Here is a 26,796-nt window from a genome sequence, read left to right as displayed (position 1 = left end):
GCCCCAGCGCCTGCGCCTCCTTCCCAAACCAGGCGCCTGCGCAGGCAGCCCCGCGACTGGGGGGGGGGGGGGGTTCTCAGCCTCAGTCGCTGCGGGGCATCCAAGATGGCGGCGGGCCGCTGGCTGCGAGCGGCGGCGGGGCTGAGCGGCCGGTAGGTGACCCCGGCCCAGGCGCGCGCTCGCCTCAGCGAAGCCCCGCCCTGCGGGGCGGCGAGCTCCTCTTCCCGGGGGGGGGGGGGGTACGGGGGGGCAGGTGGTTAAGTCCCCTTCTCCCTCCCCCCCCCGCGGGCACGGGGGGGCAGATTAACTCCCCTCACTCCCCCTCCCCAGGTCGCGCAGGGGGCGGGGTTAACGTCCCCTCCCCCGCAGGCTGGGCACGGGGGGCGTCAGGGATTAACCCCCCAGGCCGGGTGGGGGCTGACCCCGCTCTCCCCCGGGGGGGGTTGGCAGTTAACCCCCCCCCCCCCGTGCAGCGCGAAGGCGGGAGACTCGCTCGCCCCAAGGGCTCCTCTGGCCTCACAAGCAAATTCCTGCGAGCTGCCCCGCCTGCCACGAGGCGCTTTGTTCTTTGTACCTCCTGGTGCTGAGGAGCCTGGGGGGCCGGGACCCTGCGGTGCGAGGCGAGGTGCCCTTGTCTGCTGGGTGGGGGAGGGACATGGGGCTCGGTTCTCTTGTCAGTTCCTCCAGCACAGGCAGAGAGGAAGGATGCATCGGGGAGGAAGGTGAAACCATAAGCAGCTGGATGTAGTTGTCTACTCACCCGACTTTGTGCTTGTGAGCCATGAGCATTGCTAAAACTGGGGGCGGTTGCCACCCACCCTTAATATTAAATCCTAAAGTACCTTAAAGACATCTGGGATTCCCTCATCATTCATGCTCTTCCCCATTGTATGGGGAAAGGGATGCAACAGGTCACCTTATGCTTCCGACCTTGGGCTATGTCTACACTGCAGGCTTTTTGCACAAGAACATATGTTCTGTGTGCGTGTTCTTGCACAAGTAAATTTACAGTAAAGCATCAGAAAATAGGGCTTCTTGTGCAAGTGTTATTCCTCTCCCCATGAAGAATAAACTCTCTTGTGCAAGAGCAATTGCTCAAGAAGGCAGTGTGGATGGGCAACAGGGTTTTTTTTTTGCTCAAGAAACCCCTATGAATAAACTGGCCATCAGAGCTTTCTTGTGCAAGAGAGCATCCGCACTGCCATGGACGCTCTTGCACTAAAGCACATGGCACTGTGAATGCGCTCTTGCGCAAGAATTTTTGGGCAGAAACTCCTGCACAAAATAGTTCGTGCGCAAAAAGCCTGCAGTGAAAACGTAGCTGTGATGTATAGTGCTCTGTTTGAGTGAGACACCTAATGAGAATGAACTGTGGGCTGCTGCACTAAGCACTGGGTTTATACGTTCCCAAGTGAACTATCCCAGAAAATCTGAATAGGCAGCAACTTCTACATTTCTGCAATAAGAAAAGTTTTAAAAGGACTGTTACACTCACATTTCTCCCAATTGCTTACATTTTGTATTCAAATGTCTGCAACGACTGTTAAGATTCTGAAAGCAAAATTGACTATAAATGTGGGACTAATTTCATTATTTTCATTGTCTAAACCAGTAGGGAGTGAAGCAAAGACTAAGCTGTATAAAGAAATATAGATTAGATCTTAAAATATTTTTGCTGTCATTATTGAACGTGTTTATTAGTAACAATAAACATGACTATCAATATAGATAAGTATGACATTGCAGATCATTGGAAGTTAGAAGTCTTAGCTTAGATTTTCAAATTATGGATATTTTCATTAAGGATATTAAGATGCAGATGATTCATGTAGTAAATACAATTTGTATCAACTACAATCCATGATTAGTCATAAGGGAAGGCACTCTGTCCCACCTTGCGCCAGGTCCAGGAGCTACCCCCTGCAGTTTAAATGTACTAGGAGCTGGCTGCAAACACAGACACCCCACTGGAACCTCACCACGAACAGAGGCAACAGAGGCTGCTTCATAGACTGTAGAGCAGCCTCTGCTCACAGTGAGCCTGCTTCATTGTAGCCTCCCCAATCCCCCTGCCTGGCAGCAGCACGTGGGCGGTGGGGGAATGACTGGCAGCACAATGGAGACAGTGCTAGGTGGAAACAGCTTTTAAGCCAGTTCCCCCCAATACCATCTCCTGTTTTTCCTCGCTTGCTGCCTCTGATACAGGCAGCAAGTGGAGGGGGGAATGTGAGTGGTCGACTCAACTACCTGATAAACCTAGGTTTATCGGGTAATCGACTACTTGACTGGTCGCTTTCATCCCTAATTTTTATGCCAAGTTTGTGCATGTGATTATAGTGGCAGTGCACAAAATAGGAATTTGCATATAAAAATGAACAGTTGTATGGGTAAAAAAACAAGGACACACATAACAATGGTAATCAGATGTGCAGATATGCAATTCAACAGTTTGAAAATCAGTTTAATTCAGCTTTCCATCTCTTCAGGTTTGTCCTTTCCAGTATATTCTTCACCATTTTCTTCACTTAAGATCTGTGCGTCTCAACAGATGGTTGGTGTAGTTTACCTGACCAGCAAAGACAAGAATTTTTTGTTATAGCTTATCTCCAGGGACTGGATATGAATATCTCTATTGGTACCTTGCTTCTTGAATTAGTACATGTAGCCAGTGAAGCTGCTGTCCTTTCTCCACAGCAGTCCACCACTCGCCACTGGTGAATTTTAAATCAAAATGTTTGCTGTGTGATGATCACTTGGCCACTTAGAAATCTAGGGAGCAGGAATTGAAACCCCATTTTCCCTTTTCCCCCAACATCTAGTTGAGAGGAGGGGAAAATAAGACTGTGGCTGACAGTCTGTGTTACCTGATCTCCTCCTTAAGGTGAAATCTAGCGATATTAAATGTGTGAAATTTTCAATTGAGATGATGTTGGTAAAATCTGTGTCTTTCTTTAGGTTCTCTTGCATGACATTAAAAGACTTTAACTTGACAACTAAACAGCCTCTCTGCCATTTCACACAAAGGAAGCCGTTTCTTCCATCCACAGTAATAAGTAATACAGGTAAATGTAATGTTTGTCATAAAGTACAGCTCTCATGATATTTGCCTCAAGAAGATGGTGAAAGAAGAAACTCTTCTTTGAGAAGAAACCTCAAATGTATGCTGTATTCTGCGTGGTATTTTATTAATGGAGAGGTAGTTAAGTCATGCAGTCAGATTTTAAATGTATTCCAGATGTTAGGTGCTATATGACATTGGATAAGGCAACAAAACACTGTGCCTCAGTTACCTTATGTGTATAATAATGGAGATATTTCATCTCATTGCCAATGTTTGTAAAGAGCTTTGATTAAATAAAGCACTATATTTGTGCTTTGATATCTTAAGGCCTTCTTAATATAATTTCACTGAGAGCTCCTGCTGACCTATTCAAAAGACTGGAACTGCTGACCATACCAAGATATAGTCTTTCAAGAGTGGAGTTAGGGCCTTTACTTTTTAGAGTCTGTGATTTTTGCAGTCTGCTTCTGAATATATCCTTCTATAGGTCCCTGGCCATCTTCAGGGAGAAATTTTGAAGTTTTTTTAAAATTCTGAGCTATACGATTTATTGTAGGTGTTGAGGAGATTTGAGACTTGGAAGTGATCTGTTGTCCTGTCTGTCCGTTAGTTAGGCCAATACTCTTTTAATTTGCCTAATACTGTATTCAGGCACTGTAGAATTAAAATGGACTGAAATTTCTATTTTTCAGCTTTTAGTATTCAACTAAAAATCTATCTATATTATTTAAAAAAGTTTTTCCTGCAGGACAAGAGTGAGGTCATCACGTCACTCTGCGTCCCACAGCCCCTTCCCCCTCAGCCGCCCTGCCTCCTCCCAGCTGCTAACTCAGCAGGGATCATAGAACCATAGAGCTGGAAGAGATCTCAGAAGGTCATCAAGTCCAGCTCCCTGCCCTATGCAGGACCAATCCCAACTAAATCAACCCAGCCAGGGCTTTGTCAAGCTGAGACTTAACTCTTTAAGTTTATTAATCAGCAACTCTTGGCTCCCAAGGAACAGCACTGAAGATAATCTGCAGCTGCTGCTGGGCTTCTGGGGGGGCGGGGAAGAGGAGGAAAATTCCAAGGGGGCAGGGGACTGGCAGATAGGCCCTCTGTAAGGGGGGGGGCTAAAAAAGTTGGAGGAGGGGGCTGGTGGCAAGGCTCAGGTCAGGAGGGCAGCTGGAGTGGCCCGCTGTCCGTGGGGGGTGCAGGTGGAGGGTGGAAACTTGGTCAACCCCCTCCACCCACCCCTCTCCCAGCGGCTGGAGGGAGATATCCAGGCCAGCTTCTGTCTGGCAGCCAGATGGGGGAGAGCTGGGCCAGCAGCAGCCTCAGTCCAGCCCAAGCCCCTCATGCCCAGCAGCCAGAGGGAGGGAGGGAGCTGGGCCAGCCTCGGTGCAGCCCAACACCCTTCCCCTCCCCCCCCCCCCGCTGGTGACGGGTGGGAGAGAGCTGAGCCAACCATGGCCTCAGTCCGGCCCAGCCTCCCTCTTCTCCCCCAGTGACCAGAGGGAGGGAGCTGGACCAGACTAGGTTTGCCCCCCTATTGGCAGCCGGAGAGGGGAGAGCTGGGGCAGGCCAGGGTTACCACGCCTCAGCCTGGCCCTCCTCAGTGGCTGGGGGCAGAGCCGGGGCTGCCTACCCCTCGAGATGGGGGTTGGTGAGCATAGTGAGCAGGGGGCGCTGCCCCCTAGTTAACTTATATTAATAAACTTAAAAGACAACAAATAGTCTGGTAGCACTTTATAGATTAACAAAACATGTAGGTGGTATCATGAGCTTTCGTGGGCACAGCCCAACTCCTGTTATCTGAAGAAGTGTGCGGTGCCCATGAAAGCTAATGATACCATCTACATGTTAGTCTTTAAAGTGCTACCAGACTCTTTGTTGTTTTTTAAGTTTATACTGTACAGACTAATTTGGTTACCCCCTATAGCCTCTTACATTAGTTTGTCTGAAAAACACTTCACTATAGAGTCACATTTGAGGTAGCTTCCTTTGCCATTCTAATCAGGGCAATGTTCCCACCTCTTGTGGGTGGAGTTGTGAGATAAATCAGAGGGGCTGCTTCTAAACTGGCAAGATTTTGCTGCCTGTCTACACTGGCCGCGAGTATTTGCACAAGAACACTGACTTTGTACTGTACAAAATCAATGGTTCTTGCACAAATACTCCGACGCTCCCGCTCAGGGATAAGCCCTCTTGTGCAAGTATTCTTGTGCAAGAGGGCCAATGTAGACAGCCAAGTTAATTTCTTGCGCAAGAAAGCCCGATGGCTAAAATGGCCATCGGAGCTTTCTTGCGCAAGAGAGCGTCTACACTGGCACAGATGCTTTTGCGCAAAAGATGGCTTTTGCGCAAAAGCATCCATGCCAGTATAGACGCTCTCTTGCGCAAATACTTTTTACGGAAAAACTTTTCCGGTAAAAGTATTTGTGCAAAATCATGCCAGTCTAGACACAGCCAGGATGTATTTTAGTTGCTATCTCAGGACTATTTCTAGCATGATAGTACAGAGCATCCCGATTTTAATTCTTTTATTCTTTCTCTGAAAACTTAAGAATTTTCATGGGTGGTGATAGTGTGGGTTAAAATCAGATACGTTGTTGCCAGGACAGATACCTGCAGTGGAAATTTGGCAATTTATAGTTTGATTTGTCATCTAATACTAGGTGTCGTGATCAAAATTGCTTTTTAGGAAGTGAAAGCTTCCATTATTTTGTTGTTCCTTTAAACAGGGCCCCCCTTTTGCCTAGACCTGGTCCACACAGAATTTACTAGCTGGGCCTCCCAGGCTCTGGTGTACAAGGGAAATGTGGGGAGTGCCTTTCTGCTTCTGTCAGGGCTGTTCCCCACTCTGGCATTGAGTGCAGAAGATGGGGGGTCTGCAAAGAGCTGAAAAGAAAAAGAACCCTTCGCCTCTACAGACACTGGTTATCAAAAACTTCCCCCCAAGATCACAAGGAGGGTGATGATGCTGGAGTGGTGACCCCACAGAATGCTCAGATACCAAAGTGGTGAGCATGGAATAACAACCTGAATAGAATAGAGATGAGGCACAAATCTTCATGGGGATGTTAAGAGAGCCTCTGAAAGAGGATGGGGGGCAATATTGACTCCATTCAGACTGACACAGAGAATGTGAGTAGCAAGTTGCTTAGAGAATAAAACTGAGTTTAGAATTAGCTGTGGCAGCATTTCATTGACCTTTTCATCTGTATCCCAAATTTAGTGACTGTTTTTTTGATCTTCATGTCAATATGGGTATTTTAATGGAATTAACTGAATTATGTTTTTTAATACATTTGTGTTGTGCAAACAATTTTGCCTGGCTAAATAAACCGAATCTCTATTGTTCCTTATTTGAGCCACTACTCTTTTGAATATTCTTTCTTTCTATCTTTCTCTTTTCAGTAAGATGCATGTTTATTCAGACTCAGGATACTCCAAATCCGAATAGTTTGAAGTTTATTCCAGGAAGACAAGTGCTAGAATCAAGAACCATGGATTTCTCCACACCAGCTGCAGCATTTTGCTCACCGTTAGCGAGGTGTGTTAAAGTATTACATACTTTGTTCAAGGGACTGCACGTGTTAGTTACTAAAACAAATGTATATACAAGATGTCATATTAAATGCAGTTGAATGTTAGAATGGATTAATTGCATTTCCATTGTGGATGCTTCTTTTTCTCATAAAGTAGATTGAGTACCTAGAGATGGCCAAAGTAATTTCTCAAGTTATTTATACTGTGCATGTCAGTGTAATAACTAAGTTCCTGGTAATCTATTTAATTGTTCTGAATCAAACTGTGATAGAAATCATTATTTCTGAAAAGGAAATATATCATTGTGTGCCAGATCCTAGAAAACTTTACTCATGTGAATAGTCTTACGCTAGTAGTTACATTAAAGTCACGCCGTCTCCCTGTGTATTGAGACAGGCAAGCTAAGAAAGTGTCCATAAACATTGCATGTGAAACTGAAATAGTTTTGTAATTTTGGCAAGTACGACTCTGACACTGTTAACCTTAGCTTTGAAGCCATTGGGATTTTTCTTCACTTAAAACATGGGTGTTCATAAACAGTACAATGCAAAAATTAAAATTACTTAAGTTTGTAAACAACCCCTTTTTCTCATCTTACTCATGTATAATCTTTTGAAAAAGTGCTCAATGCTGTAGATGACATGATCTAGAATGTATATATTCCATCTTGTCCCCTATACTGTTTAATATCTACATGAAGCCGCTGGGAGAGGTCATAAGGAGTTTTGGAGGATGGTGCCATCAATATGCAGATGACACCCAACTCTGTTTCCCTGTGTCATTAGAACCAGGTGTGGCAGTGACTGATCTAAATTGGTGTCTGGAGGCAGTAATGGTTTGGATGAAGTCAAATAAGCTGAAGTTGAACCCAGATAAGACTGAGATCCTGTGGATCAGGAGGCCATCTGTTCGTGAATGTGGCATGGAACCTGTTCTAGATGGGGTTACTCTCCCCCTGAAAGAACAGGTACGCAGTGTGGGAGTCCTCCTGGACTCTTTTTTAACATTTGAAAATCAGATTTCTTCGGTGGCCAGGAGTGCCATTGGGCAACTTTGTTTGATCTACCAGTTGTGACCCTTACTGAACAAGCATGACTTGGCCACAGTGATCCATGCTCTTGTTACATCCCGACTGGATTGCTGTAATGCACTTTATGTGGGGCTGCCTCTAAAGAGTCTTCGGAAACTTCAGATGGTCCAGAATGCGGCTGTTCGAGTTTTAACTAACACTAGTTATATGGAGCACATTATGCCAGTGCTTTGGTAGCTGCACTGGCTTCCGGTATGTTTCTGGGCACAATTTAAGGTTCTAGTTATGACCTGTAAAGCCTTAAATGAGTTGGGTCCGGGGTATCTGAAGGACCGTCTTCTCCCATATGAACCTGCCTGGAGATTGAGGTCAGCTGGGGAGGCTTTGCTTCATGTTCCCCCACTTGTGGAGATAAGATTAACATCTACGCGGAACAGGGAGTTCTCAGCTTTTGCTCCCAGGCTGTGGAATTCTCTTCCTCGGGATATTCGCATGGCGCCAACGCTAGCGTTGTTTCGGCGTCAGGCTAAAGCCACCCTTTTTAGTTGTGCTTTTATTAATGTTTGAGTCTGTATGTGTGTGTTCCACCTCTCTATATGTTTTTAGCTGGTTATGTCCCTCTGGGGTCTCATTTTAAATTTTTATGTATATTTGGGGGTTTTTTTGTAAGCCACCTTGAATATTTTAAATAGAAAGGCGGGGAGGTAAAAATATATATATAAATATATAAATATAGTGAAACTATTTGAACTAATACATTTTAGTCCACTTCAACTATGGATCATCACTACAGTTTATTTCTCAATCTGACACTTTGCTGTATTTTCATTGGGTTAAAAAGGGACAGAACAGCATCAAAGGGCTGTCTGAAAGTGGGGGTTGAGATGGGATAGAACCTTGGGAGTGCGTTGCCTGCTGCTGAGATGCATTGGAGAACTGTTGCCAACTTGCTTTCTGGGATTAGGGAGTGTGAGCATTGCCTTTGGAACCTGCCACTGCATCAATAGCAACCTCTGGAGATAATGTTCCTTACAGCTGCTATGAATGTGGGTGGAAAGGCTTCAGTAAGAGGGTGAGATGTGGTAATGCTATAATGCACCTTCCTAAGATCAGAGTTTAATTTGCAGCCTAATGCGATCCTCTCTCTGGGAAATGTAGCCTTATCCAATGTATTGCTATAATCTCTCCAAAATGCTATAATTGATTTGTAACCAACCAAACAAGAACTTTCAAATGAACCTCTTTACTCTAATACAAATGTCCACATGTATAGAACAGCACATGTTATGTTAAAAATATGTCCATGCATACACTTAAGGACAGAGATAGGGTCCAGAATGACTTAGACAAATTGGAGGATTGGGCCACAAGAAATCTGATGAGGTTCAACAAGGACAAGTGTAGAGTCCTGCACTTGGGACGGAAGAATCCCAAGCACAGTTACAAGCTGGGGACCAACCGGTTAAGTAGTAGTTCTGCAGAAAAGGACCTGGGGGTTACAGTGGATGAGAAGCTGGATATGAGTCAACAGTGGGCCCTTGTAGCCAAAAAGGCTAATGGCATATTAGGTTGCATTAAGAGGAGCATTGCCAGCAGATCCAGAGATGTCATTATTCTCCTTTATTCAGCTTTGGTGAGGCCACATCTGGAGTATTGTGTTCAGTTCTGGGCCCCCCCACTACAAAAAGGATGTGGATGCATTGGAGAGGGTCCAGCGGAGGGCAACCAAAATTATTAGGGGGCTGGAGCATATGACTTATGAGGAGAGGCTGAGGAACTTGGGTCTGTTTAGTCTGCAGAAGCGAAGAGTGAGGGGGGATTTGATAGCAGCCTTCAACTTCCTGAAGGGAGGTTCCAAAGAGGCTGGAGAGAGGCTGTTCTCAGTAGTGACAGATGGCAGAACAAGGAGCAATGGTCTCAAGTTGTGGTGGGAGAGGTCCAGGTTGGATATTAGGAAAAACTATTTCACTAGGAGGGTGGTGAAGCACTGGAATGGGTTACCTAGGGAAGTAGTGGAGTCTCCATCCCTAGAGGTATTTATCTTGGCTTGACAAAGCCCTGGCCGGGTTGATTTAGTTGGAATTGGTCCTGCCTAGAGCAGGGGGCTGGACTTGATGACCTTCTGAGGTCTCTTCCAGTTCTATGATTCTATGATATGGTAGAGATTCTTTACAATCCAAGATCCCATTAAGAGTGCTGAAATACCACCACTATAATTTGTAGACACCAAATTATATTAGATTGCAGAATACAGATAACTGGAGGAAAATAATTTTGTTGCACAATCTCTGAAAACAAATTTGTATAAAAGACCAAGAAGAGTACCTGTTTGGGAAGTACAAGGAATACTTGCATGTAGTGCATTCAATACTGCCTTGCCTAATGGCACAGTTAGTGTTTATTTTTGCTACCATTAAAATCCATAGTTTTCAGGCTTTGTAATTGAGATGCCCATTTGCTATGGCATAAGAATACAAATCTTCCAAAGAAATATCATCTGCGTTAGCCTTAGATAATCTGAAGTACATGTGCAACCCCAAGACATTTTCTAAAGTAAAATTTTGGGACCATTACTCCATCAAGCAAATTAGGTTGTGGTGATATTTATAAAAACACACAATACACACAGTGCTACATTTTTAACATTTAAAAATCATTTATGCGTGTAGGCAATTTTCCTCTAAACATCCTTTGCCATGTATAACCACTGGGTAGAGTATCTGATTTGTGCATCTTGAGTTCTATAGTTTCCCGCTGGCCTTGTCTACACTGGCACATTTTGTCACCAAAAGCTGCCTATTGGAGACAAAATAGTGAGAGCGTTTACATTGCAAATTGACTTTTGTTGGGAAAAACACAAAACACCCAGTTTTGGTGACAGAAAACTTCCAGCCTTGCTAGACGCTCTTGTCTTTTCCCCTCCCTTTATTGTCGACAAAGAGCGAGTGTGGACTTTGTTTTGTTGAGAGAACTGGCTTCCGCCAGTATCCCACAATGCCTGCCCTGATGGCTGTGCTCAGTGTTTTGTGATCTCTGCTGCCCTGTAGGCATGTGGCTCTCCCCTTTCAAAGCTCCAGGAAGTCTTGACAGCTGAGTGAGCTGTTCCCTTTGGAGATCAAACAGAGCAAATCTTTGGAATGCTCCTGTTCTGCCCTGGACTAGGAACACAGCGGCAGGCAGACTGCTACTTCAGGGGAGGACTAGCGAGATTCCTGTGCTGCTTTGACTTCCCTCAGCACGGAGACCTCAGAGAACTATGAAGGAATCCCAAGAAGCTCAAACATCAGCTCTGCCTTCTCACAACACTGCACTGTGGATGCTTCCCCACATTGCTTTGCTGAATCTTGTAGACAAGGTGCTAGTAGTGTAGCCATGAAATGTCATCAGCACTTCTGTTGCCAAACCTTTTCAGTGTATACACAGTTTCATGAGAGTCTATTTTTTAGCTATTTGGACTATAGAAAATATTTCAGGATTAGGATTACCTACAGTGTTTTGTTTGAAAATACCAGCTTTAATTTCTGGCTGTTCTAGCTATTTTTTATTGCATCCCTATGGGTGACAGTCATTTAAGCTGTGGTCTCTGGGTATTAAGGTTGTATAGATTTGAAAACACTGATACCTGTGGCCACAGAAATAAAACTGAGCATTTATTGAGAGAGCCTTTAAAATTCTAATTCTCTTATTTTATTGTTAAAAATAGTTTGTAATCAAAATGCTTTATTGTTTCCTGTCTGGTTATAAAGTTTTAGAGTGTTGGTCTGAATTTGTGTGATAATTGTTTAAATGCTGTACACCGAGATGGTGAAGAATGAAATAATCAAGTTTAGATCTCTCTTCATATTTAATTTTAAAATTTTAATAATTTTTAATTGCACTAAGCAATTGAAGATAGCAAAATTAAGTGAAACAGGCTTTGGATAAAGTCTGGCCCTCATACTTTGTGAGTAACTAAAATTTCAAATTCACCAGTGTCACTACTGAGTCACTTATATACCATAACAATGAATAAGTATTTGAAGAATCCTTCCAATTGTATTACCCTGGTGAAACATTGTGGGCTACTTCGCACTGAAAAATTATTTCATTGGATGGCAAGGCCTTGTCTCCACTTTAATGGGAGATTGATGCTACAGAGATCATCTCCAAGGGGGTTGATTTTGAGGGTCTAGTAAGGCCCTGCTAAATCAACCACTGATTGTGCTCCCGTCAACTCCGGTATTCCACCAGGTTATGAGGAGTAAGGGAAGTCTATGGAAGAGTTTCTCCCGTTGACCCCCTGCAGCGGAGACGCTGCAGAAATTCAAATTCAGGTGCGTTGACTCCAGCTATGCTATTCACATAGCTGAAGTTGTGGACCTTAGTTAATTCCTCCTCCCCCCCCCCAACAAGTGTCCAAGTTCAGTTCATTTTGGGGGAATCTCTGTGGAGGGAACAAAATTCAGAACTGCTTTTAGTAAGATTGATTATATTTAAAAGTTTTCAGCAGCCTAATCTAATATTCTAAAGAAGAGTCCCTGTGCTTCCATATTTGCCTGCCAAGAATGTCGGGGTATATGTGTCAGTAATCCTGGAGGCTGATCCAGTAGTTTTCTGGGTAAAGAATACACTCTTGGCTTCCAAAGAGAACTAGGGGCATGAGCATTGACTCTTTCATATTTACAATATATTACTTTTTGCTGTTATGTTCAGTATTTGTTATGGTGTTTTCTGCTTATGCCAAGCTACAGAATGTTGTGGCCATTGATGAAGAACAGAAGCACTTAAACTGTAGAAGAATTGTTTTCCAATCTCCTGTAATGGTTTTATTTTCTTAAGTGATTACTAGCCTCTAGAAATGTTTTCTTGTGGGAAAGCAAGAAACAGAGGAAAACATGATTGATAGAAACTTTCAATTTAGTATTGTTTGTGACTGAAGACTTATGGGTAACTTTCCTTTGCAGACAGTTGTTCAGGATCGAAGGCGTTAAAAGTGTCTTCTTTGGGCCAGACTTCATCACAGTCACAAAGGTAAGCGGAAGAGAGATTCTGATGCTCCACGTGTGAACTGAGACTTGTCCAGTGTGCAGGGAGAGATGAAGGGAAGGGACCTCCTTGCAGATCTGTCCCTCGTTTACATAACTTACAGTGGAAATCTTCTCTTTCCTTAGAATGGCCACAAAATATTCACTCCAGGGGGTTAATTTAGTTCTTCCGCATAATCACTGTACAAAGTGAAATACAATTACCATAAACCTGTTAAGGCGCCCTATATGCTAGTTACAGCTTGTGAGAATATAATCTTTTGAATCTGATTTTCAGAGCTACTGCCAAATATCATGGCTTCCCTTGACATAAATTGTTGTATGTGTTCAGCACTTTTTAATTTCTAATCAAAATGCTAGATGTCAGCCAAATAATTTTTAAGTACAGATTTAACTTCTGTAGTCTGGCACCCTCGGGACTGGACCAGTTCCAAACCAGAGAATTTTCTGGACTATGGGAGGTCAGTATTGCCTAGCAGCATTACCAATACTTTCTCTGCTTACTGGGCTGTTAGAGAACATTTAGGGGTAAATTAGAGCTAAATACCAGCACAGAACACTGAGAGCCAGGACTGGTGGCTGTAAACACATTTTATGAGACTGCAGGAAACTTGGCCATACCCATGAAAAGTGGACATCTGGTTCGCTAAAATCATTCTGGACCCTTGATGTTTCCGGACCCGAGAATTCTGGACGAGAGAGGTTAAATCTGTATAACATTTTGCCCTTCTGTGGTCCTTTTTCTCTAAATCTGAATAAAAGAAGCCTCACATTTTATAGATACATACGTTTACTCTGACATACTTAGGTTAAATTGTCTGGAGCCATATATACTAAGCTAATGGCTGAGACAGGAATAGATCTTCAGAATCCAAATGGATGACCATAAAGGCATCACTGTGCTCTGATGTAGTATGCACAAAGCATTGTGAATAGAACTTGGAACCATCTGCTCCAGAAATAGTCCTTTAGTACTTGAGCTAAAAGAGAAATTTCATTAAGTATTCAGCAGCATTAGGGTTCATATTCTTTAAGCTAGATAATAGAAGGCAGCAAAATCACAAGCACTCACAGGTGAAAGTCTGTCCACCAAAGGACAGAGATACACAAGCAGGTGCATAACATATTGCCTCAGAGTCCCTCCTTTTGTTCCAGGGGCAAAGCTTGTTCATGTGGGGTTCACCCAATCCAGGCGGTATTGTGTAATAAATACATAGCTGCATAAGTACTGAAGAGTCACTATGCCATGTAGTGGACAGCAGATGGGATGTCAGTAATACAACACATAAGCAAAACTTAAACAGGCTTCAAAAATAGTTTGTTGGTAGAAATATTTTCTATGATTTTAATTTCTTTCCATATTAAGTTGTTTGTATGTGCTAATATTTATTTTATACAGTGGGTTGGCTTGCGCATATTGTAGACAAATGTTTAAATCCAAACAATAAAACCTATGAAAACTTTTCTATTTCATATTGGATTTGGTAAAACTGATTAATAAAATTTAAATTTCAAGTCTAAATGCCCAGCAAGGTGCCTTTAAGATGGGGACAGGATCACGTGTAAGAAGATTCATCATCAGAATGAGGCAGAAATAATATATTTGGTTTTCTTAATTTTTTTATAGGTGGGTGAAGATTTGGATTGGAACTTATTGAAACCAGATATTTATGCAACCATAATGGATTTCTTTGCCTCTGGTTTACCTGTAATTACTGAAGAAGCACCTCGTACAGACACAGGTAAATAGAAGACTTGAAAAATTGCTTACCCCTGTGTGCGATCTTGCTCCTTTCTTAGGTTGATATGTTTGGTACATCATAGGTAGCAGGTTTAAAACAAATAAAAGGAAGTATTTCTTCATGCAACACATGTGTGGAGCTCTTTGTCAGAGGATGTTGTAAAAACCAGGACTATTCACGGAGGACAGGTCCGTCAATGGCTACTGTTTGTCAGAAGCTGGGAATGGGTGACGGGGGAGGATCCAGTAGGGGGGACCTGCAGCACCTGGCAGTGGCTGCTGTCAGAGGACAAGATACTGTGCTAGATGGATCTTTGGTCTGACCCATTATGACCGTTCTTATCTTATTTTCATATGTCCAGAGGAAATGAATTTGCCCCACAGAAAGTATGTGAGAAGAGAATACATGAAGCAGTATAAGAGGCTAAAATTAACGTAAGATTCAGCAGTCTGCATAAGGTCCAGTTAAACTAATAAGCCATTGTCTGACCATGAATGTGGGACCAGAATTTCAGCTCGGACAATGCTGAGGCCAAATTTTATGGATTCATTGATTCCAAGGCCAAATGGGACCGTTGTGAACATCTAGTCTGAGCTGTACAACACAAGATACAGAACTTCCCCCAAATAATTCTGAGAGCATATATTTTAGAATAGCAGTTCTAAAAAGAGGTTTTGGAACAGCGGTCTGTGAGCCACCCACTCCTGGGGGTCTGCAGACTGTGCATAAGGTTTCCAAAGGGGTCTGTACCTCCATTTGACATTTTTAGGTGGCTGCAAATGAAAAAAGGTTGAAAACCATTGTTTCAGGAAAATCATACAACTTTCAGTGATACTATCCTGATTTTATACCAGCAAATGATTGTGAAGACTCTTCTAGCCTTTTTTAGGTTTGAAACATTTTTTTAAAAATCTGCTTGGCCTTCTGTGTGTACAAAAATATTGAAGTGTGTGGTAGAATTTGCTTTTTACAAGCTCACTATAAAGATTACTGATCTCCTTTGTAAAGTGTTATAGCTGTATTAATGGTCTAATTGTAAAATTGCAATACTGTTACAACAGAAATGCACAGAAGAGTTGCTAAACTAAGATGGAGGGAAACTCTGCCTGTGTTGAGGGGTCCTAATAGCCCATCTGTTGCTGTCAACTGTTCTTGCAGTTATCCAGAGAACTGCCAGGCATGCCACTTTGAAAGTAATGACTCCTGTTAAATAATTTAAGGAATTTTGAGGTTGATAGGTTTCAATTCCACTGAAAAGATGCTTCCAAAGGTAAAACAAACATATTTGTAATTACTTTTTCAGCTTAATAGCTGGATACAGTAGCCATTTGTCTTTTACATACAAGTAAGAATGCTTTAATGAAGGTCACTGAAACAGTAGTCAGCAACTAATACAGGTCTTGATAGTTTAATAAATTTCACAATTGAGAGCAGTTTGGAGACAAATTTTTATATTTATAATAAACTCCGGACAGGAGGAGAATTTTGTACCTAAACCCTAAGGATCCTCTATTTCTCCTCTCCCCGCATTCCTGCCCTTTGATTCATGGCTGATTCTATACGGATTTTGAACCCAGTTCAATAACGACACATAGATGTTGAGGAAATCTGCGTTGTAGAAATTTATATGCTGAGGAACCAGAGGGTGGATTAGGTTGAAATACATGGTAGCCTGTGATAGCCCACCTATCTGTATTCCATCCTGTTAGTTGCTTTTCTTGTTACTCCTCTCACTTGATCTGTCAGAGGTCTTCTGCATGCTTTGAGAAGAGCTGTGGTTAGTCTTGTATGTGTGTGTGAGAGAGAGAATCAAGGATTATCTAAAAATCTAACGTGCTGTAAATTATATGATCTTAGATTTACCTGTGAATTTAGCTCTCAGAATCATCCTTTGGTAGTCAGACCTACTTAATCATGGAAAAAGAATATTGTTTTTACAAGTATTTTACCACAGAATTATTAATCCTAGTAAATGCCTATCAACAATTTTATTTGCATATGTTTTTCTCCCAAAGCTGCATCAGAAGATGATGACGAAGTCGTATTAATGATTAAGGAACTTCTGGATACTAGAATAAGGTAACTACTTTAAAGCATTGTAACACAATAGGTGCGTGTTGGATTATTTCTGTGTAATGCAATTCTAAATATTTTTAGGCTTACACAAAATAGATATGCAGCATGTGGCCAGATTCTGCACAGACAGGCCAGATTTGTGCTTGGTGTTGTCTCTGATTGAGAAGTACGCCTCCAGGTTTCCCAGTGAAACCAGCTTTGTGCCGAACAGCGTCCGGTTTGCAAGGGTTCTGACTGAGGCCTTGCCTTCATTTACCAGGAGGTCCATGCTGCAGAGATCCACTGGCTCTGTGCTAGTCTCTTTCTAGAGACGACCAAGCTTTCTGCAGCTTTTCCCAGAGATCTCTAGTGTCCTGAAATTGCTGACTGGTCTCTGACTCCCTGATCTTTTATAGTCCCCAGATGCTGCACCACCTTTTTAAATGACCAATTTGGGAGCATTTGCTCTGGCACAAGGGCGCTACCTGCTTCATTTACAGGGGTCACTCCCTTATGACAGTTCTTTAACTATGCCTCAAAGTGAACAGACAAAAATATAGAAATGTGGATGTGGGGAAATACCTAATGTATATCAGAGTTCCTCTTGTTACTAACAAGGGCTTCTTCCACCAATCACACATTCCAGTAGCGAACACTTTTACATACTGTTGCCTGATCTTAGATTACTTATGAATTTCCAGTTACTGCCTTTACGGATGGCAGGTCCTTTGCCCAGGCCCAGTATTTAATTATTGTGCACCACTGCAGCTTTTGCATTATAGGAACTCTTGTGTATTTACAAATATAGTTTATTAATACCTTTAGCACAACCCCCCCAACTCTATAAGATAGGAAATGTACATCTATATTTCCATACCATATGCTCACGCCATTCCTTTTAGAACATCCTGAGGTGTTAACCATCATCTTCCTCATCATCTTCACCTTCTCCATCATAACCCATCATGACTCTCATTCTGGCACCTCCCAAGGATTTACACCATCACCTCCTTCCACCCCTAGACTGATATGCCGCTTTTATAATGTAACGCTGACATTATGTTTCATGAATATTCAATAGGGGATTCTTCCTTTTCTCCTTGTTTGTAGTCCCTCACCTCTCTAATGGTGAAGTGTCTTTTTCCTATAAGTCAGTATATCATTGATCTCAACTTACTATCATATACATCAGTTTGTTACCATGGGCCTTTTGTGGTTTTCTATCACTTTTGTTGTTTCTGTCATACTCAGTTATTCAGTCTGGTCTTAACCACTTATTTTGGGGTTTTCCAAGTAACGCGGTACCTCCTAAGTTTGAGGGTATTTTTGAAGCCCCTGTGCCACTGAAGCACTTTATCTAGGTGAATGGTCCCAAATATATGCACATTGACTTTTCTATCTGAGTGCAAGGTCCTAGGCATGTGCATGCTAGCTTTGCCTTAGCTCAGCATAGAGGATGTGGCCTGTAAGTCCCTTTTGTTACAGCCAGACTGTCAGTATAAACCTACCACAATTACTTATAATAAACATATAATTGAAATTATATATAGGCAAGCAAGTAAGTTAGCCCTGTAAGCCACAGTACCAGAAAATGTGCCAACAGGGACTCTCTTATTTATAATTTCTATAAAATACTGCATTCTGAAAGCTCTTATACAAATAGGCTACGTCTACACTGGCCCCTTTTCCGAAAGGGGCATGTTAATTTCAGAGATCGTAATAGGGAAATCCGCGGGGGATTTAAATATCCCCCGCGGCATTTAAATAAAAATGTCCGCCGCTTTTTTCCGGCTTTTAGAAAAGCCGGAAAAGAGCGTCTACACTGGCCCCGATCCTCCGGAAAAAGCGCCCTTTTCCGGAGGATCTTATTCCTACTTCAAAGTTATAAGGAATAAGATCCTCCGGAAAAGGGCGCTTTTTCCGGAGGATCGGGGCCAGTGTAGACGCTCTTTTCCGGCTTTTCTAAAAGCCGGAAAAAAGCGGCGGACATTTTTATTTAAATGCCGCGGGGGATATTTAAATCCCCTGCGGATTTCCCTATTACGATCTCTGAAATTAACATGCCCCTTTCGGAAAAGGGGCCAATGTAGACGAGACCATACATTGTAAGGAATGTCTTTGAGCTGAGACAGTGATAGTAAACTCCTCTCTCAAAGAAGAGGAAGGGATATAGAGAGGAGGAGGAAAATCTTACTTAATTATAAGGATTGATGTAGTGTGTGTATATATAGAGAGTCTTCAAACTGTGGGGTACCACAGCCAAAATGTATCAAGGGAGCAGATGTTGGGCCAGGAGGAAACTTGGTTTGGTAGGGGGAAGCACACAGACCTTTGCCCAGCAGGTCTTGCTGCCTTTGACCAGGCTTCATGTCCCTAATGCTGCAGTTGCATCCACCAGCTGGTGGGAAGGGCTGGCAAGAGCGCTGCCAGAGGGGGGCTGAAGGCTGCACAGAGCCTCCCCTCATTCTCAGCCTTTCAGTGCAGCCCTGCATCCCTTGCCTAATGGGCAGAGCCTGCTGTGGGGAAGTGAATGGGTAGAGCCCTGTGTGGCTATAAAATGTGTATCCACATCCGTATCTGCAAAATGAGCATGGATAACTGCATCCGGCAAGCTGAAGTGCCTGGCTCAGGAGTGGGCGGCATCCAGCAGGGCGGTCAGTACTCTAGAGTTGAAGCCTTTTGCTTCCCTCCTGATCCTGGCCCTTTAGCTCAGCCCGGTCGGCTTTCCCTTCATGGGGATGATGGATCTGGGCAGAGAGCCAAGTCCTGGCAGCCGAGAACACCTAATTGATGCAAGGAGCAGAAGGCTTCCCCTCCCCAACAGGCCCCCCAAGTTCCAGCTGTGACACACATGGCAGTCTTCTGCATATGCTTCCAAGACCATATTGAGTGATATTTAAGCATTTTGGGGATCTGTTGTATTAAATGCAAAGTGTAGGTATTATTGTGGGCTGAGATGGTTTATAACATCTCCAGGAGAGAGCTGGGACGTGAGTCTTTGGAGTTCAAAGAACTATTGAAAATTTGCTAGATGGGAACAGACTTTGGGGGACAATAAGTTATGCAGAGAGTGAGCCTGTGAAGCTACCACGTGAGGAATGGGTCATACCAGTTCATGGACACTGGAAATCAAATGCCTAAGCTGTCTGAACAGCTGACCTACCCAGCCTGAGTTCTGGTTCTGAAACTAGACTGTTACGAACTTGTAAACACAGGGAAAAACAAGTTGTGGGGTTTGAGAGCCTGACGGTTTAGTTGGGGGAAGATCTCTGGTAAGCTTGTTAATGTGTATGTTTTCACATATTTACTCTTGCAGTTGTGCGCAATACACTGTTCAGAGCCACTGGAGAGACAGCCAATGCAGACACTGGCTTTGGGCAGCCTGGTTCGCTGCGGATATTGCAGTGTAGGCAGGGAACTGTGCATCCTTAATCCCCTGGGCAGGAGGTAGTGAGATGCAGGTCTCGGCTGAAGAGAAGTGAAGGCTAAGGTGTCAGGAGCCTAGAGTGAGTGCACTTGAGGCAGCACTGTGTGTGGAGAGCACTGATGCAGTTGCCTTGAAACAGTGACACCAGGCACCCCTCCCCTCATTTCTTAGAAAAAGTGAGGTGCACCCAAGGACATGGGGGAGGGACTCAGCAAAAAAAAAAAAAAAAAAAAAAAGTTTGGGACCCCCTGGCATGTAGTAGTGATTTGAAAGGCAGCGTTAAAGTAGTCTTTGCTGTCATGGGTTATGTGGTTGTCTAAATCTTTTGCAGTACATTAGCCTTAAAATTCACAGTTGTCTCTTTCATATGCACCAGAAATTCTGTTAAAATTGTTTGTCCTTTTATGCAGTTGGCCAGAAAGCAACAGTAGCCTGTTGTTACTTGTGTCAATATCATTACTGAATAGTTTCCAGGAGCTCTGTACAAGCCCAGTGATACATACAGAGTGTTCATTGTTTACACAGAAGAACATCAAAAGTGTGAGCAAAGGAATCCAAAGCCGAAGAGGTATGTCTGCACTGCAGTTCAATACCTGTGGCTAACCCTTGTCAGCAGACTCGGGCTTACAAGGCTTGGGCTACAGAGCTGTCAAGTTGTGGTGTAGACATTTGGGCTCAGGCACCATGAGACCTCTGGCTCCAGCCCAAGCCCGAATGTCTGCAGCACAATTTTTACAGTTCCATAGCCTGAGTCCCACAAGCCTGAGTCAGCTGACATTGGCCAGCCACAATGGGAGGGAAGAAGGGAAGATTAGAATTGGGTTGCAGCATGTTAAAATCTTGTATTTAAAATAAGGGAGGAATAAATTTTAATCAGATCCTTTTTGTTTGCTGGCTTCCAGGAATTGAGCTGATTTGTTTAGAGTAAGTTGTTGATGCCGATGTTCATAAATTTGACTAAATCTTAAATTATTCCAGAAGGGGAGAAATTCTCAAGCGTTGTTCTTGGAATTGGTATAAAGAGCTTCTGTTCAAGTAACATGATGTTTTTTAGCTTGGCATCTGGAAAAATGTTGCCATGGGGATGCAGTAATAAAGTTGGTCATTTGTTAGTTGTGACGAGACTAGATTGGGGAAATGTCAGTGGCACTGGCGCCTCATCCTGTGAGATCAGCTAGCCAGATCATACTTGGTTGTTTTCTTCCATGGAGAATATACAAAACACAACATTCAACACCATGTAGAATCTAGCATAATGATTCCCTGTTCTACTGCATTCGGTTTGCAACAAGCTCTAATATACCGAAGACATTTTTAGAAAGGAAAATCCTCCAGTTTTGCAGTTTACTAAGGATTCTGCCTTAATATAATACAGAGAGGAGAGTAAACAGGTGACATTTAACATCGATGCCTATTTCAAAGTTTCAGGATGTTGGTATGGGGGTGGAAGTGAAGGTTGTTTATCATGTGTGTTAACTATAACTTAGTTGTCTTGGTAGCTTGTGTAACACAAAGAAATGTTTCAAAGGGGTGACTGAGTTAGTCTATACTGGATAAACTTTAAAAACAACAAATAGTCTGGTAGCACTTTATAGACTAACAAAACATGTAGATGGTATCACGAGCTTTCATGTGCACAGCCCACTTCTTCAGATGACTGTAGGATGTCCAGTTATTTTACTCAGTTATTTTTTATTGTAAAAATCCAGACAAATGTTGTACAAGCTTGTAGCCTGTATTTCCATATTAACTTACCAATAACAAAAATACCAGTCCAGAACATAAAACTGACTCTTTCTCGTCTTTCCGTAAATCTACAGTTAATTTTTTTCCACAGTAGAACAGATGATGGAATTTTCCAACTTTATATAAGACTCAGTGGCTACAGAGTTGTAGAGCCTATACCTGTGTTACTAGTTCAGGGTGAGAGTGGCCAATAGTTGATATCAAATGTTTGACTCTTAGTCTACATGACATGGGTTGGGAAGGATCTCAGGGATGTTAAATTGCATTTAATCAGCTAATCGAGTAGTCAGTGGAATTTCCATTGACTACTCAATTAATCAATAACTAGCCCTGGGGAGCTAGCCCTGCTGCAGATCTGCCTTTTAAATGTAGTAAGAGCCACCTGGCTCATACTCCCTTTAAAAAAGAGAAGCGCAGCATCTGGGACAGGGCGTGAGCCAGGACAGCTAATTCCTGGCTCATACCCAGCCCCTGCTGCTCCTCTGCCTCCCCTGCCCTCCCTCCCGGAGACAGTGCTGGAGGGAACGGGCTTTTAAGCCAACTTCCAGTCTTGTTGCCTCTGATAGAGGCAGCAAGGGGAGAGGGGAAAGCAATTAGTCGAGTAGGGACTCAACTACCCGAGAAGTCTGGGGTGAGCAATAATTTTTGAAAAGGGGACCACTTCAGAAATTTCAGGACTAGGAGACTTCTTGTGCTTTACCACCACCCTGATCGGCCCAGGCTCCTTCCCCCCCCCCCCCCCCCCCCCCGAAACACCAGTTTTTAAACAGCTGGCCACTTCCACTAGGTGCTCTGCAGAAAGAGACCTTGTGTGCTCCTCCTGTCCCCAGGCCAATCAGGGCCTGCGGGTGGGGCAGCATGTGAGGTCTACTTGCCCCCAGAAGAGAGCATGGTGGTTAGAGAGACATGCCGGCTGTTTTAAAACAGCCAGTGTGTGTCTAGCTGCTGTGTGCCCCTGGCAGGGCTGGAACAGTCCCACAAAGCTCCCCCTCCCAAAGGCGCACAGCAGCTAGTGATAAACGCCAACTGTGTTAAAACAGCCAGCCTGCCTCTCTAGCAGCTGCATGCTCTTGCAGGGGCTAGGAGTCTTTGCGGGTTCCCCTGCCCTCAAGTCTTGATTGGCCTGAGGGTGGGGGAGCAGCAAGATGGCTGCAGACTGAATCCACCGGCATGGTGGCCTGAATCTGGCCCATGGAGGGCCCTTTGCCCACCCCTGAATTCAGCATATGCTATTTGGTGGTCGAATAGTCGATTACACCCCCAACCTCAGCTCCCAGTCACAAAACTCATCAAAGTTGGCACATTTCTTCTTTGGCCAAGGAGTAAATGGGCCTTGGACTGTGTCTGCATGAGAGAGTGTACAGCAGCACAACTCTACTGCTGTAGCTGCGCCGCTGTAAGCTCTCTAGTGTAGCTGTTGTGTGTTGACAGGAGAGAGCTCTTGTGTCAGTATAATTAAACAGTGCGCAGCCTCAGCAATAGCAATGCCAGAGGGTGAAGCTCTCCCATCAGCATAGTGCTGTGCACACGTCCATCTATGCCAGTGGAACTTATGTCACTCGGGAGTGTTTTTTCACACCCTGAGCAACATATGTTTTTTCTGACATAAATGGTAAAGTAGAAAGTCAGAGTTGGGGCATATTAACCTGGAGCACTCTAAGGAGACATATGCCCTGCCCGGGTTGGACCAGTTTGTGTTAAAAAAAAAAAAAAAAAAAAAAGGCTTCTGTTCCTGGAACTCTCTCACATGAACATTAAATGAAATCTTAAAAACTTTTAGAACAGAAATTACAGAGTAATATTTCCTATTCTGTTTCTCAGGCCAACAGTTCAGGAAGATGGGGGTGATGTCATATATAAAGGCTTTGAAGATGGGATTGTACAGTTAAAGTTGCAAGGTTCTTGCACTAGCTGTCCCAGTTCTATCATAACGCTGAAGAACGGGATACAGAACATGCTACAGTTCTATATTCCAGAAGTAGAAGGTGTGGAACAGGTATGTGAATATAAAGGTATTTTTTTGATTTTTAGGTACACTCTTCCTCCTCCTCGGAGGCATGAAGAATTCTGCGCAAGTAATTTAAAATACCATTAAAAATTGGGGATGTTAACATGTATTTGACTGCATGATTAACCAATAAGCCTGGCCTTATCAGTTAATCCTATCGACTATGCTTATCTCTCTTCCCCCCCCCGCCCCCTTGAATGAATAGGGAGGCAGGAGCTGGTGCCCATGGGGAGATGGCTCCCCATGAGCATCGGATCCCGTGGATGCACCTGTCCTGTCCATGCTGCTCCTCTGATAAAGAAGAAGCAGCGTGGTGGGTGAGAGGGGCAGATGGGAGCAGGTACACATAGAAGTTGGGGGGGAGTGGTTGGCAGGAGCCACCTCTGGTACAGCCTCTGTCCACAGGGAACTCAGACCTCCCACAGACAGAGGCTGCTGCTGCTTCTGTATCAGAGGCAGTAGTGTGAGAGGAGAGGGGGTTCCCTGAGAGTGGGGCTGGGAGCACACTGGCTGCCGGCCGCAGGGACTATTGAATAATAATGTAACTGCAAAATGTTGATGCGGTTACATGATTATTCAATTAATAGATAGCTAACATCCCTTTTAAAAATACCGTTTTTTAAAAGTACATAAAATGCCATATTACTGGACTTGCAGAATTAAGTAAATGGATAACGGGACACTCTAAAAGGATTTACAGTGTTCAACCCAGAAACATCTATGGGATTGGGAGTTACCAGAGAGCCTTAGAACATTGTTTCTAGATTTCTTGGGGTTTTTTAAAATTTATTGAAAAAAAACCCTTTATTTCCATATGGACTGGATATTTTGAAATGCCTCTGCTTAGAAGCTGTAACCTGCATGGGTTTGGGACCTCACCTCGGACTGAGGCTGCTCTGTGGGATCCTGGAGCAGCCTCTGTCAGCGGGGAGCTCGGCTCCCCATGGACGGAGGCTCCTACCGCCCCTCTCTGCTGCTAAGATAATACTATCTAATACTAAGATACGCTTGTGTCCGCAAAATTACAAATTCAGATACATACTCTAATTAAACATCCGGTATGTGTTAGTGTTAGCATTACACAGTCTTCTTATTTCCATCAAATCTCACGTCTTTTTGATTTAAGTGAGCCCTCTTTCATGTGACCATCATCATACCAGGGAGCTGAACAATTGCTGCTCCATTGATTCCTCTGGGAATTAAGTACTCCTTAAGATCAGGTTCAATGTCATTTACTGTGTCTGAATAACAAATGTCATTTATATTTATGAGCCTGGGCCTTTCTTGAGGTCTTGTGTAATCCTAGAGAAGCAAAATTGAAAATGATTATTTAAACAAAATTTGGGTTTTCGTTTTAGGTTGTTGATGATGATGATGGAGTGGAGAAAGAAGCAAACTCTACATGAGCTAGCAGCGTCTGTGTAAATCTAAATAGCAAAGTTTCCCAGAGGATGTGTGTAATTTAAACGTGTCCTGAGGAACAACAAAATATGCCATTCTGTGCTTGGAAAAAAAATTCATCTTTTATAATGTCCCCCCATTTAAAGATCGTACGCTGCCTTTTCAGTAATTATAAACACACACCTACTTACAGCCTAATCACAACCGAGTATCAAGTAAGGCAATGTGAGTATACGGGTATAAGTTATGGACCACATTCTCATTTGGTTTAACTTCACCAGGTCCTGAATCTCATTAATTAAATCAGCAGAGAATTTCACCTACAGTGCACAAAGCAGCACTTGGTAACAATGGACTTTATGCTCTGTGTGCATTTTAAGAATAAATATTTATTTTAACCAAAAAGCTGTTGGAACTTTGATTTGGAGTCCTAATACAGCGTCTTGTACATAATAGCCAGGATGTGGAGTTTGGAACTCCTGTATTTTTTTTTGTTCTCCTTCCTCTTAGAAGTAAACAGTGTCTAATCTTGCTAATGTATTTATAACAGTACCACTGTGATAGACATTTGCTCTTCTAAGGACCGGCTTGTGTACAGGCTAACACCATGCTCATGTTTTCAGCAGCAAAGTATAAAATGGCTTGTAAAGTTTCTGATTTCTCAAAAATTGAGCTTTTTTTGGCCTGATTTCAGGTCAGTTTCCTGAATACCTTTTATAAACAATTAACTATTCAAATGCAAAATAGGTGTGTTATTGTGAATTAAATAAAATATATGTCCTCTGCATTTGTCTGTCAATGTGTCTGTCATTTGTCTCTTTTGGTCTGGATTTGTATTAGCTTAGACAACATTAACCCACCTACACACTAAGGGCTTAAGTCTGCCTGTGCTATGGATGGGTAACCAGTGCTGATGTCAGAGAAATAGTAAGTATACAGAAGAGGACAGAATTTGGCCTGAATTAAGGTGCCTTGTAGGTAAAGATTAATGAATACACATTAAATCCCAATTGCTTTGTGCTTAAAGCACTGAACTGGGACTCCACAGATTTGAATCTCAGTTCCAGCTCTGCCATAGACTTTCTGTGTGAACTTAGCCAACTCACTCATGTCTCTCTAATTTTTTTCCTCTGAAGCTGGCCTAATACTTTCTCCCTGTATTTATCTGTCTTGTCTATTTAGATAGCAAGCTCATTAGGACAGGAATTGTCTCATGTATAGCACCTAGCACACTGGGGGCTTTTAGGTGCTACTGTAATAGAAATAAAAATTCTACTGTTTACCCTGGATAAACTAGGGATACAGAGAGGTGCTTACTTGCCAGGCTCGTATGCAGGAATTTCTGGGGGATGTTTTTTTTTGTAAATGTGGATCACCAGGGTGTGAATGCATACCCCATGGTCCCCCAAGTAAGCGTGCTTCAGCCGGCGGAAGGCAGGAGCAATGCACTGCCCAAGCTTCCCTTCCCCATGCTCTGCATACCAGGAGTGGGGCTGGAGCGCACTGTCTGCTGGCCCCACCCCCGGGGACTATAGAATAACTGGTAAGAATTCATGAGGTTACTTGACTATTCAATTAACCGATATTTAACATCCCTACTCCTGTTGGAGGGGAGGGAAATCAGCCAGCTGGAGCATGCTTACTTGGGGGATCATGGGAGGAGTGCATTTGCCCCTCCCCGGCATGTAGGCCTGCTTGCCCACGTTCACACAGTAGGTCCATTGGAGAACATGGCACTGCAAGTACATCGATTCAGAGCACCCTGCTATAA

The 26,796-nt window shown here is 43.3% G+C and overlaps 1 protein-coding gene across 1 annotated transcript; it reads left to right on the top strand.

Annotated features, from left to right (window-relative positions):
• On the top strand, positions 1 to 25,812 carry NFU1 (NFU1 iron-sulfur cluster scaffold). The gene is made up of 8 exons (XM_006119099.4): positions 1 to 152; positions 2,956 to 3,062; positions 6,461 to 6,596; positions 12,566 to 12,632; positions 14,274 to 14,388; positions 16,404 to 16,467; positions 23,438 to 23,612; positions 24,983 to 25,812. The coding sequence occupies exons 1-8, from the start codon at positions 106 to 108 to the stop codon at positions 25,028 to 25,030; spliced, it is 759 nt and encodes a 252-aa protein (XP_006119161.1). The 5' UTR covers positions 1 to 105; the 3' UTR covers positions 25,031 to 25,812.
• The last annotated feature ends 984 nt before the right edge of the window (positions 25,813 to 26,796 follow it).

This window comes from Pelodiscus sinensis, chromosome 28 (assembly GCF_049634645.1).
Source record: "Pelodiscus sinensis isolate JC-2024 chromosome 28, ASM4963464v1, whole genome shotgun sequence".
Classification (NCBI taxonomy): domain Eukaryota; kingdom Metazoa; phylum Chordata; order Testudines; family Trionychidae; genus Pelodiscus; species Pelodiscus sinensis.
The sequence above is the reverse complement of the archived record's forward strand: the minus strand, read 5'-3'. Positions and strand labels throughout refer to the sequence as shown.